The sequence below is a fragment of the Petaurus breviceps genome, unplaced genomic scaffold (assembly GCF_028583685.1).
Source record: "Petaurus breviceps papuanus isolate PSGF00001 unplaced genomic scaffold, PetGlider_PUasm1.0 77, whole genome shotgun sequence".
NCBI classification, from domain to species: Eukaryota; Metazoa; Chordata; class Mammalia; order Diprotodontia; family Petauridae; genus Petaurus; species Petaurus breviceps.
The window spans coordinates 6,031,098-6,045,207 of record NW_027186492.1 but is presented as its reverse complement, the minus strand read 5'-3'; the positions used below and the strand labels follow the sequence as shown (position 1 = coordinate 6,045,207).

At 38.4% G+C, this 14,110-nt stretch overlaps 1 protein-coding gene across 2 annotated transcripts in view; it reads left to right on the top strand.

Moving 5' to 3' along the window:
* Positions 1-14,110, top strand: part of TTBK2 (tau tubulin kinase 2) — a 250,573-nt gene that overhangs the window by 26,370 nt on the left and 210,093 nt on the right. Inside the window, exon 2 of one of the 2 annotated variants that reach the window (XM_069105849.1) lies at positions 12,904-13,039. In XM_069105849.1, coding sequence (XP_068961950.1) covers positions 12,971-13,039 — 69 coding nt within the window. In that variant the 5' untranslated portion in view covers positions 12,904-12,970. Of the gene's footprint in view, positions 1-12,903; positions 13,040-14,110 lie in introns of those variants that run through there. The other variant, XM_069105850.1, reaches the window with a different exon arrangement.

The following is a 14,110-nucleotide window of genomic DNA, read 5'->3' as shown; positions in this document are numbered from 1 at the left end:
AGGACTTTGCCTCATACCTGACTGAAAAAACTGAAGCCATTTGTTGAGAACTTCCCTTTCTCCTTTCCTCCTTCATTTCACATCACTCAGCTGTTTCCTCTACCCTCTCCTCCACTTGTTTTGGATAAAGAGAGAGCCCTGCTCCTTGCCAAGACCAGCTCTTCCACATGCATCCTTTTACATTTTCTCCAATCAATTGTACCCATTATCATTCCCACTCTCTCATCTTCAATGTCTTCCTATCTTCTGGTTCCTTCTTGGCTGCCTACAAACAGGCTCATGTTTCTGCCATCTGTTAAAATACCTGATTCACTTGATCCCATCATTGTTGCTAGCTATCGTCTTGTATTTCTCCAGGCCAACCCCTTTGAGAATACTGTAAATACTTTTCTTCTCACTCTCTTTTTTAAAATTAAATTTTATGTTTATTTTTAGTTTACATCATTTGTTTCCTCAAGATTTTGAGTTACAAATTTTCTCCCCATTTTTTCCCTACCCCACCCCAAAACAGTGATCTCACTGTATACCCCCTCCCCCAATCTGCTCTCTCCTATATCCTCCCCCATCCTCCTTCTGACTTACTGGTAGGGCAAGATGGATCTCCATATCCCAGTGCCTGTATATCTTATTTCCCAGTTGCATGTAAATAATAATAATAATAATGATAATATTTTTTAAACATTTGATTTTAAAACTTTGAATTCCAGATTCTTTCCCTTCCTCCCTCATCACCCGCCCATACTGGGAAGATAAGCAATTCAATATAGGTTGTGTAGTTACGCAAAACATTTCCATAGTGGCTGTATTGTGAAAGACTGACTATATTTCCCTCCATCCTATCCTGCCTCCCCACTTGTTCTAATCTCTACTTTGAACCTCTCCCTTTTCAAAAGTGTGTGCTTCTAACTACCCTCTCCCCTCCATCATCCCCTCCCCATCATCCTCTTCCCCCCTACTCTCCTGTAGGGCAAGATACCCAATTTAGTATGTATGTCATTCCCCTCCTAAGCCAAATTCAATGAAAATAAGGTTGACCCATTCCCTTTTGCCTTCCTGTTCTTCCCCTCCATTGTAACAGTTTTCCCTTGCCTCTTCTTCTTCTTCTTTTTTTTTTTTTAAGCAATCGGGGTTAAGTAACTTGCTGAAGGTTACACGGCCAGTTATTTCTGGGTGTGGTGCTGAGCATCTGAGCCCGGATTTGATTCAGGTCATCCCGACACTGGAGCTGGTGCTCTTACTCGCTGAGCCACCTGGCTGCCCCTAAGCAATTGGGGTTAAGTAACTTGCTCAAGGTTACATGGCCAGGTGTTTCTGGGTGGGTGCTAAGTGTCTGAGCCCGGGATTCGATCTCCAGGTTTTCTCAACACTGGAGCCGGTGCTCTTACTCGCTGTGCTACCTGGCCTCCCCTTCCCTTGCCTCTTCTATATGAGATAATTTACCCCATTCTCTCTCTCCCCATCTCCTCTCATTATATTCCTCTCTCACCTCTCAATTTCACTTTTTAAATATCATCCCTTCCTATTCAATTGATCCTGCCCTCTGTCTATGTATACCTGTACACATATATACACACACTCACAAATGTCTTCATACATACATATACCCTCCTATATAGATATAGATATATATAAGTATTTATACATATATATATATATATACATTTATATTCCCTTCAACTATCCTCATACTGAGTAAAGTTTCATAAGTTATAATTATCATTTTTCCATGTAGGCATGTAAATAGCTCAACTTTGATAAGTTCTTTATGCTTTCTTTTCCCCGTTTACCTTCTCATGCTTCTCTTGCTTCTTATATTTGAATGTCACATTTTCTATTCAACTCTGGTTTTTTCATGAAGAATGCTTGAAAGTCATCTATTTCATTGAATGAGCATATTTCCCCTTGAAACATTATGCTCAGTTTTTCTGGGTAGGTGATTCTTGGTTTTAATCCTGGCTCCTTTGAGCTCCAGAATATCATATTCCAAGCCCTTTGATCCCTTAATGTAGAAGCTGCCAGAACCTGTGTTATCCTGATTGTGTTTCCACAATATTCAATTTGGTTTTTCTTGACTGCTTGTAATGTTTTCTCCTTGATCTGGGAAGTCCGGAACCTGGCTATGATATTCCTAGGAGTTTTCTTTTTGAGATCTTTTTCAAGAGGTGATCGGTGAATTTTTTCAACCTCTATTTTGCCCTCTGGTTCTAAAACATTAGGGCAATTTTCCTTGAGAATTTCTTAAAGTATGATTTCTAGGCTCTTTTTTTAATCATGGCTTTCAGGTAGACCAATAATTTTTAAATTATCTCTCCTGGATCTATTTTCCAGATCAGTGGTTTTTCCCATGATTTATTGCACATCGCCTTCTATTTTTTTCATTTGTTTGAATCTGTTTAATAGTATCTTGATTTCTCATAAAGTCATTAGCTTCCATTTGTTCTAGTCTAATTCTGAAGGACTTATTCTCTTCAGTGTGCTTTTGAAATTCTTTTTTCATCTGGCAAATTCGGCTTTTTAAGGCATTCTTCTCTTCATTGGCTTTTTGGGCCTTTTTTGCCATTTGAATTAGTCTGTTTTTAAGGTGTTATGTTCTTCAGTTAGGTTGACTCTCTTTTCATGATTTTCTTGCATCATTCTCATTTCTCTTCCCAATTTTTCCTCCACTTCTCTTACTTGATTTTCAAACTCCTTCTTGAGTTCCTCCATGGCCTATAATTAGTTCATATTTTTCTTGGCAGCTTTTGGTGCAGGAGTTCTGACTGAGTTGTCTTGCTCCTTTTTTTTTTTCTTTTTGGTGGGCAATTGGGCCAAAGTCACATGGCTAGTAAGTGTGTCAAGTGTTGAGGCTGGATTTGAACTCAGGTCCTCCTGACTCCAAGACCGGTGCTCTATTCACTGCACCACTTAGCTGGCCCATCTTCTTCCTTTTCCATGCTTTCATCCGTTTTGTCCCCTAAAAAGAAATCTAAAGTTGGATTGCTATTCTTGCTTTGCTTTCTTTGCTTGCTAATGTTGCCACTCAATTACTTGACTTTTGAGCTCTTTGCTCAAAACTGTGTAGAACTCTTCTTCCAGAGGGGAGAGCTTTGTGCCAAATTGCTGGGGTTTTTGCAGTTGCCAGATGTATTAAGAGGGCACCATCTCTATAGGCCCTACATGCTCTGGCTTACCGGTCACACACCTCAGGACCACCATCCAACACTGTGATCCAGATCCAGGCAGATTAAAGCAAGTGTGATTCCCCTCTGAATGGTTGCTTGGCCCCACTATGATCTGCAGGACAGCAGCTCTGTAGCTGCTATGTGGAAGCGGCTGCTTGCTCTGGGGGCAGAGGCCAGACCACTCTTCTGTCCCCCCCAAGTTCTTTTTATTTTGGAGGGCAATTGGGGTTAAGTGACTTGACCAAAGTCATAAGCTAGTTTTTGTGTTAAGTGTCTGAGGCTGGATTTGAACTCAGGTCCTCCTGAATTCAGGGCAGATGCTCTATTCACTGCACCACCTAGCCTCCCCCCCCCCCCGCCTCCAGTTCTAACAGAGTTTTAACACTGACCTTTTATTTTGTCTTTGGCATTTATGGGTTGATATTTCTGGAAACTGCCACAGGTGCTAGTGATCCACTCTCCTGAAGTCCACTCCACCCGCTGCTAGTCAGGGCTGTCCTGGGGCTAAAACTGCGGGCTCAAGTAGGGCTGGGCTTAGCACCCAGTGGGTTGAGATGGACTCTTCCTGCTGACCTGATGGGCTGCCTTTAATGGGAGATTTGTTTCTCTCTGTCACTTTGTGTGTTCTGCAGCTCTAAAATTTGTTTATAGTCATATTTTATAGGTATTTGAGGTGGTTATGGGAAGAGCTCACAGAGTTTTCCTGCTTCCACACTGCCATCTTGGCTCCGCCCCTCTTCTCACTCTCTTCTAAACCATCTCCAGTCTAGTGTTTGATCTCTCTCTTCTCTAGGTGTTCATGATATTATTCTCTCCTACTTCTTCTGCCTGTTTGATTGTTACTTTTCAGTCTCCTTTGTTGGTTCTTTATCCATGTCCTATCCACAAACTGGGGGTGTCCCATAGATTCTGTTTTGGTCCCTCTTCTTTTTTGTGCTGTACTATCTCACTTGGTGATCTCATTAGCTTGTGTGAATCTAACTGTCACTTGTCTGTGCAGATGATCCCCCTCCCCCATATATATCTTAGCTATATTCTCTTTACTGAACTATAGTCCTGAATAACCAACTGCATTTTAGATATCTTGAACTGGATATCCAAAACAGAAATTGTTATGCTTCATTGCAAACCTTCCTCTCTTCCCAACTTTCCTGTACCTGCCAAGGACAGATATCAGGAAAAACCAGAGAGGAAATTAGGAGAGTTGACAGTATGAAATGCAGCAGTGAGGTCAAGAAGAATGAGGGTTGGGAAAAAGTCATCAAATATGGCAGTTAGGAGATCAATGCTAACTTTGGTAAGGATTGTTTCAGTTAAGTAATAAAACTGGGAGCTAGATTGAAGATAGTTAAGAAGAGAGTGAGAGGAGATAAAAGGAAGACTGAGTATAGATGACTTTCTCAGAGTTTGGCTCAAAACGGGGGAAAAGATATACGAAAATCACTTGCAGAAATGGTATGAGCTAGCAAGGTTTTCTTTTAAAAATTTTTAATTTCATTTTTCTCAATTACATGTAAGGTTTTTAATATTTGTTTTTTAAATTTTTGAGTTCCAAATTCTTTTCCTTCCCTGCTTTGAGAAGGCTAGCAGTTTGATATGGATTATATTTGAGGTCATGCAAAACATATTCTTGTATTAACAATCTTGCAAAAGAAGGTATAGACAAAAAAACACTCAAGAAAAATAAAATATAAAAATATGCTTCAATCTTCATTTAGACTTCATTAGTTCTTTCTCTGGAGATTGATAACATTTTTCATCATATATCTTTTGGATCATTGTATTTTCTATTTGTCTTGGATCATTGTATTTTTCAAAATAGCTAAGTCACAGTTGATCATTGTATGATGTTGTTATTACTGTATATAATGTTCTACACACTTCACTTTGCATCACTTCATATATATATATATATATGTATATATATCTTCCCAAGTATTTTTATGAAATCATCCTGCTTGTCATTTCTTCTTTTTTTTTTGGAGGGGGGAGGGCAGGGCAATTGGGGTTAAGTGAGTTGCCCAAGGTTATAAGGCTAGTAAGTGTTGTGTCTGAGGCTGGATTTGAACTCAGGTCCTCCTGACTCCAGGGTCGGTGCTCTATTCACTGCTTGTCATTTCTTTTTTTGCTTTTTGGAGGGCAGTTGGGGTAAACTGACTTGCCCAGGGTCACACAGCTAGTTTTTGTGTTAAGTGTCTGAGGCCGGATTTGAACTCAGGTCCTCCTGACTCTACGGCCGGTGCTCTATTCACTGCACCACCTAGCCACCCCTACTTGTCATTTCTTGTGCCACAACAGTATTCCATCATAAATATACAGTACAATTTGTATAGCCATTCCCCAGTTGATGGTCATTCCTTCAGTTTCCAATTCTTTGCCACTACAAAAAGAGCTGCTGTAAATAATTTTGTACATGTAGTCCTTTTCCTTTTTCCTTGATCTCTTTGAGATGCAGAAAGTTTTCTTTTTTAAGGATGAGGGAGATAAGTATGTTGGTAGGCAGCAGAAAGGAGCCAGAAGATAGGGATGATGATGATGATGATGGTGCTGGTGGTGGCGGTGGCAGTGGCGGTGGTGGTGAATCATCATGATTGTGATGATGATTATGATGATAGAGATTATAATAGTGGGAACCATCTTCTGGAGAAGACAGGAGTCAAAAAAATCAAGACAGATTGGCCTTGGTTTGGCCAACTAACTTGGTAAGTTCATCTAGAGAGGTAGACCTTGGTAAGGATAATGGCCACCTCTTCTTCAGGGACAGGAATTAAAGTGGAGAGAATAAAGAAGCATATCAAAGGATTGTGAGATGAGGAGAAAGTGAGAAGTAAGAGCTCATGGCACCTGACACTGCTTTTTGTTTCTGGAACTTAAATTCTGGACATGATTAACACAAAATACATTGCAAACTGTCAGAAAAAGGGAGCTATGGCAGTTTGGGAATACCATTAGCTGATAACTAAAATAGTGTCAATATTAGGTAACACGTATTAGGGGTTGAAGTGATCAAACTGCTCTTGTGTATTCTCTCTATCATAGCAGATTTTCACCTTTTCATGACTTTCTGTTCTGTTTCTTTCTTGTCTGTTTTCACTCAATGTTTTGGAGGCCTTCCTCTAGAAATTTTTAGATTTTCTGAGTACTAGTGCAGAACCTGGGCTGTCCATTTATTATCCCTATATTTCCCTGGAAATGCTACAGCAAACATACCATCTATCTGACTTTCTATTGCCCTTTGGGTTACTACACCTTTGATTACCCTTCAGAGATTGTGGTGTTCCAAGATTCACAACCACATAGCATCTGTATTAAAAATTTGGTTTTTAGGTCAAAGAGCAGCTTGGGATCATTAAAAAGACTGCAAGGACTGCACAGTTTCCCAAATGTAATCTACCGTGCTCTCTTCCTCCTGTTCAATTCTGGGCCCAACTGCTTGTCCATCTGCAATGGGCATCTGCAGTGCCTGACCCAGATAAACATATACTGTTGGATAAACTGAACGAATTGATTACTAACTATACATCACAATCTAGACAATAGGCATTTTCCACCAAATATGCCACCAAGAAGGTTCCTCCTGACTCTGTGACAGTTTTCTTCAGTACAGCCCCCATCATTGCAGACCCATCAGGAATTAATGCATCATCTCAGATAAATGTTTGTGGTTCATCAAGAGCCAGAATGACCTACAGAAAAGAACCAGAATAAATGCTGGGTTCTGTGAGAAATACCGCAGTTGCCCATATACCATTTGGTTTTTTCACATTTAAGTGTTTCTTTTGGTTCCCTTGATTCCCCTAGTCATCGTTATTACATAAGATACTGAGAGTTTTCATGTATTTTAAGAAATTATTAGTATCTTTTACTTATATTTCTCCCATATCTTTTCCCCCTTCTCTTATCCCAGAGAGACATCCCTTATATACTTTTTTTTAAAGAGGAAAAGAAAAAAATTAGCAAAACCAATCAATATATCAAAAACCTTTGGTCCAGTCTTGTAGTGTTCCACACTTATGGACCCCTGCCTCCACCTCTCCAAAGTAGTGGGGAGAGATGTCTCCTCCTATCTGTTCTTTGAGGTCAAGCTATCAATTTCATTTTTTGTGATTTTGTTTGATATTTTCCATATCTAGTGGCTTGTGACTCTTCTGGATGAAAGTATTTCTGAAATGAGATGTGAGACTTCTGTGTATTCTATGAGGCTTTAGCCGCTTTCATTTCTTAAACTTTAGTCATCTTTATCCAATACACCTTCCCCCATTGTCCCCTGTGCCACCTTTACATTGAAGCCACCAAATGTATATTGAATTAGTTTGGAGGCTCTTCTCCAGTTCTTTATACAATTTCTGTTCCTCTTCAACAGCAGCAGATATTGGCTTATAAGTTTCAGTTTTCTTCATGGTATTCTTTATGTATAGCTTAAGCACTGCAAGATAAGATGACCAAGTCTTCCATCAGTGATATCCCTTCTTGCCTTTTGGTACACAAAGAAACAAGTTTAAATTCTTTATTTCTCTAAAGAGAATCTTTGAACCATTCTTTGATTTAGTTGCAACTTTTGTCTTTGGTTGTGTTTAGCATGAGAATTTATGTATATATACACACGCATTTTTTTTTAATAGTAAGGCTTTTTTTTTGGTTATTGGAAAAAGATCTCACATTTAGAATCCCCAGAGGTAAGTTAATGTTTACATATAATCTATAATTGTGATTCTTTAGTATTCCTTGCCTCCCACTGGATGATTTTAAAAAATTATTTCATATTTTCATTATTTCATTATTCACCCTTTTCTTTTTTTGTATTTATTTGGTATTTTAATTTTCCCCAGTTACATGTGAAAACAAATTTTAACATTTTTTTTGTTTGGTTGGTTTTTTTTGGAGGGAGGAGGGCAGGACAATTGGGGTTAAGTGACTTGCCTAAGGTCACACAGCTAGTAAGTGTTAAGTGTCTGAGGTCACATTTGAACTCAGGTCCTCCTGACTTCAGAGCCAGTGCTCTATTCACTACGCCACCTATCCACCTCTATTTTTAAAATTTTGAGTTTCAAATTCTCTCCCTCCCTCTCCACCTTCCCCCATTGAGAAGGCAAAGTTCAGTTTGATATACATTATACATGTGTAATCATGCTAAATATTTCCATAATAGTCATGTTTTGACAGAAAACATAGACAAAAATAACTTAAGAAAAATAAAGTAAAAAAAAAGTATGCTTCAATCTGTATTCAGACACTATCAGTTCATTCTTTGGGGATGGATAGCATTTTTCATCCTAAGTCCCTTAGAGTTCTCTTGGATTGTTGTATTACTGAGAATAGCTAAGTTATTCACAGCTGATCATCTTACAATATTGCTGTTACTTTGTACCCAGTACATTTCACTTTGCATCAGCCCACACAAGCCTTTCTGTGTTTTTCTGGGAGCATCCTACTCTTCATTTCCTAAAGTACAATAGTATTCCATCATAATCACATGCCACAACTTGTTTAGCCATTCCCCAATTGATGGGTATCCCCTCAAAGTCTAATTATTTACTCCCAGAAAAGAGCTGCTATAAATATTTTTGTACATGTAGGTCCTTTTCCTTTTTGTTTTTTATCTCTTTTGGGATACAGACATAGAAGTGGTATTGCTGGTCAAAGGATAAGCCTAGTTTTACAACCCTTTGGGCATAGTTCTAAATTGCTCTACAGAATAGTTGAATCAGTTTGCAACTTTACAAACAGTGCATTTAAGTCTCATTTTCCCCAATCCCTTCCATTTATCATTTACCTTTTCTGTCCTATTAGTCTATCTAATAGGTATGAGATAGTGCCTTAGAATTGTTTTAATTTGCATTTCTCCAATCAAGAGTGAGTTAAAATATTTTTTCATATGGCTATAGATAGCTTTGATTTCTTCATCTGAAAACTGATTATATCTTTTGATCATTTATTAGTTGGGGAATGGCTCTTATTTTTATATATTTGACTCAATTCTCTATATGTTTGAGAAATGAGGTCTTTATCAGAGAAACTTGCTTCAAAATTTTTTTCAGTTACTATTGCTGACTATATTTCCCTCTATCCTATTCCTCCACCCCTTTTATTCTATTCTTTCTCTCCTTTAACCCTGTCCCTCCTCAGAAAAGTGTTTTGCTTCTGACTACCGCCTCCCCCAATCTGCCCTCCCTTCTATCATCCCCCTAAACTTTTTCTTATCTCCTTCCCTTCCTACTTTCCTGTAGGTGAAGATGGATTTCTATACCCAGTTGCATATGTATGTTATTCCCTCTTTGAGCCAGTTCTGATGAGAGTAAGGTTTTCTTGCTACCCCTCAGCTCCCCCCTCTTCCCCTCCACTGTAAAAGCTTGTTCTTGCCTCTTTTATGTGAGATAATTTGCTCCATTCTATGTCACCCTTTCCCTTTTTCCCAGTTCATTCTTCTCTCACCCCTTAATTTTATTTTTTAGATATCATCCCTTCATATTCAACTCACACCTGTGCCTTCTGTCTATATATATGCTCCTTCTAACCTCCCTAATATGGAAAAAGGTCTTATGAGTTACAAATATCATGTTCCCACTTAAGAATGTAAATAGTATAACCTTATTAAGCCCTTTATAATTTCCCTTTCCTGTTTACCTTTTTATGCTTCTCTTGAGTCTTATATTTGGAAATCAAATTTTCTGTTCAGCTCTGGTCTTTTCATCAAGAATATTTGAAATTCCTCTATCTCCTTGAATGTCCATTTTTTCTCCCTGAAGGATTTTACTCAGTTTTGCCAGGTAGGTGATTTTTGGTTGTAATCCTAGCTCTTTTGCCCTCCAGAATATTATATTCCAAGCCCTCTGATCCTTTGATGTGGAAGCTGCTAAATCATGTTTTAGCCTGAGTGTGGTGCCACGATATTTGAATTGTTTCTTTCTGGCTGCTTTCATTTTCATTTGTGTATCTCTTTCAGGATGTGATTGGTGGATTCTTTCCATTTTTATTTTACTCTCTGATTCTAGGGTTTTAAGGATGTTTTCCTTAATAATTTCTTGAAATATGATGCCAACACTCTTTTGACGATCATGGCTTTCATGTAGTCCAGTAATTCTTAAATTATCTTTCCTAGATCCGTTTTCTAAATCAATTGTTTTTATAGTGAGATATTTAATATTTTCTTCTATTTTTTTCTATTCTTTTGACTTTGATTTATTGTTTCTTGATGTCTCATGGAATCATTAGCTTCTACTTGCCCAATTCTAATTTTTAAGGAATTATTTTCTTTAGTTAGCTTTTGTATCTTGTTTTCTGTTTGGCCTATTTTGCTTTTTAAGTTGTTTTTTTTTTCCAGTGAATTTTTGTGTCTCTTTTACTATTAGGTCAAACCCATTGGTTTTTTTTTTTAAGTGTTACTTTTTTAGTATTTTTTTGTTCCCTGTTTCCCAGTTCTCCTTTCATAATTTTCTTGCATCACTCTCATTTCTTTTCCCATTTTTTCCTCTGCCATTCTTGTCTCATTAACTTTTCCAGGAATACTTGTTGGGCAGGGGTCCAATTAGCATTTTTCTTTGAGGGTTTGCTTGTAGCTGTTTTCTTCTTCTGAGTTTATATGTTGGTCTTCCCTGCCATCAAAATAGCTTTTTATGGTCAAGTTCTTTTTTCTTATTTGCTCATTTTTCCAGACTATTTCTTGACTTTGAGGTTTATTTCAAAGTTGGGCTTTAAAGGTGATGGGGCACTTCATCAAGCTTCAGCCTTTTTGTGCTGCTTTTTGAGAGTTAGTTCTGGGGGTCTGCAAGTTTTTTGTACTTCCAAAAGTTACTACTCTCCTGGCCTGAACTCTAGTCTTTACACAGGAAGGGCTCCTTCCTAAAGTTGCAAGTGCTAGGACTTCTCTGGCCCTGACAGGGACCCTTGCTCCCTTGTGATCAACTAAGAAGCCCTCCTCTCTACCCTTTAACCGTCACCTAGAACTGCATATGGGCAATAGAGTTGACAGTCAGCAGCAGCATCTAGTGCCAGCAAAGGGCCCCTTGTAATCTTTTTCTGAGCAATTGTCTGATGTACACCTCCACCCCCCCCCACCCCCCCAGGATTCCCAAAGCTGCTGATACAGTCAGTCGCAGCCACTCTGGATTGGATCCCACTTGGTGACATAGAGCTGCTACTGCCAACCTCCTAAGTTGTGTTAGGCTGGAAAAATGTCTCACTCTGACTGTTGGCTCTGCTGCTCTAAAATTTTATTTTAGGTGTTATTTTAAAGTTGTTTGGAGAGGAATATTGAGAGAGTTTAACTGAGTTGTCACCTGTACTCTGCCATCTAACAAATGCCATCTCTTTAATGAAACTTTTTTTTAAACTAATCTTGCCAACTTTTGAATTAACATTACCTTGTATTCTTAATATTGTATTATCATGCCTTTTATTATGTTTATTTTTTATTTACACTTATTTGTCAGTGCCCTCTCTCCTAGTAGACTATAAATTCCATGAGAACAAGATCCCTTTCTGAATTTTCTTTGTATCTTCCAAAGTGTCATTTGCTCATGTAGGTGGCCAGTAACATTTTCTTCCACATATAAGTTCCCAGTAAATATTCATAGAATGAATGAATGAGTTATAAGATCAGTATTTGAGTCTTGACTTTCCTTTACTGGCTTTGTGATCTAGGGGAAGCCACTTAGCATCTCCTGAGCCTCTCTGTCCTCATCAGGAACTTGAGCATATCTTTTCTGATTCTCTCATAGGATTATTGAGAGGATAAAGTGTAATAATTGATGTAAAGTTGCTTTGTAAATTGTAAGTGCTCTTTTATACTTTTAGGCATTTTTTTCTTTACATTTTATGAATTTGCATAGGATCTAGATGAGGGGGTGGGGGGACCTGGTCCCACTAAGATCATGTCTCTTGGAAGCAACCCAGAATCCCAGTGTCCCCTCTGCCGCCATCTGGTGATAAAATTCTCTCCTTGTTACAAGCAGACAGAGTTGATCCTGTAATTCGTCAGATAAAGACGATCATCACAGGCAAAGGAGGTATCAGCCCAAGGTTCCTGTCTCTGGTGCCTGCCTAAGAGCCATGCTCTGGCAATGCTTCTATCTTTTCCCTCAACAAAGCTATCTTTGTTAACTCCCTGAGTTTTCCCATACATTTCAAAAACCTAGTACCTGCACTGCTTGCACATACTAATCACTTCCTAATCCCACCCCACATCACCTAATTAGAATACTTGGAATCCTTACACTGTCCCTTTTCCATATACAAGTTAGTATGATCCTCATCAGGTTGCAGGTTCCCTAAGAACCCTTGCCTGCTTCTGCTGGTGTCACTATAAACTTTCCCACTTGACTAAGGGATAGCTTGAGTGTGTGAACCCATTCCAGGTAGCTCTGCCTTTTACCCTGTCATTTTGGGGGCCCCAGTGCCCCAAACCACATCATAGGCAAGTGATCTACAGAGAGTGGACTTGCTGATGGAATTACATATACTGTAGCACCACCAGGCCCCTCATATAAATTATGGTGAACAGTACCTTTTTTCTAATAGAATGTCTTTTGGAAAGTCTGGCAAAAGGCATCTCAGGCATTTTGATGTGAAAACATAAGTACTGTTTTTTAATCCATTAAATACTATTTTTGGAATTGAGTTAGTGCTTGGGTATTTTTTTTTCTCTAGCAGAGCAACCTAATTAAGGTAATGGTTCCCACTGCTGAAGTACTACTTGTGTTAATTAGTCAGCCCTGATATGCTGTTGTTGTTTCTCTTGCTTCAGGTTAAATGGAAGTCACCCTTGGGAGCTGGATGCCTGTGTAGTAGATCTACCACATCAGGAGATTGCGATGAGCGGGGGAGGAGAGCAGCCAGATATCCTCAGTGTTGGTATCTTGGTCAAAGAAAGATGGAAAGTGGTGGGTATGCTTTTCGTATAAAAGCTGGAAAGTCATTATTATTCAGCAAATTGTTTTTCAATGAAGCAATAATAAATGTATTCATTTGCTTGTATACTTGAAGCAATTTTTCTGTGATTAAGATAATTATACTTTTTTTCATGGGCAGCTAGGTGGTACAGTAGATAGAGTAGTAGGCCTAGAGTGAGGAAAACTCATCTTCCCGAGTTCAAATTTGGCCTCAGACACTTACTAGCTGTGTGATCCTGGGCAAGTCCCTTAACCCTGTTGACCTCAGTTTCCTCGTCTGTAAAATGAGCTGGAGAAGGAAATGGCAAACCATTCGAGCATCTTTACCAAGAAAACCCCAAATGGGGTTATGGAGAGTAGGTCACAGTTGGAAAAGGACTTAACAACAACAACTATACCTTTACTACCCTTTCCTCTTCATATAGTGTTGAGTATTCTTATGCTCATATACCTGTTGTTTGACCTGAAACATATCTGGGTGGGAGAGGTCAAATAAAAAACACATTTCACTGTTGGAGTAATAGGATGGTCCTATTCAAAGTCAAGTCCTCCTAAAGGTATGGTCTCCTATTTTCCACATGATTATTTTTTCCCCCAGCACCTAATCCTTTGCCATTCAAAGTGTTTTAAGAAATTCAGTAATGTTCTTTTAGGAATTTGGCATCATTTTGAAGTTCCTTTTTTCTTTAGGAAATGAAAGTATCACATTTGTGATACAGCCTATTCTACTAGTTAGTGATTTCATAGGCTTCAAAAATGTGCATATTACTTGCCACTTGATTTTTTTTAGTTTAAATTTTATTTTAATTTTTCATTTAAATATGTATACTGGGTTTGTTTTTTGATACAAACACTTCCCAGTAAACTCCTAAATATACCTCTCTACAATATACATTTCTCAAAAAACAGTTAAGCAAAGCTATCTAATAGCCTGGTGCACTGATAAGGTATTTCATATAAGTATTTTTTAAAATTTCATTTCTTTTTATTTTATATTCATTTTTAAATTTTGAATTCCAGATTTCCTCCCTCCTTTCAGCCCCTCAGTCACCCATTGAGAAG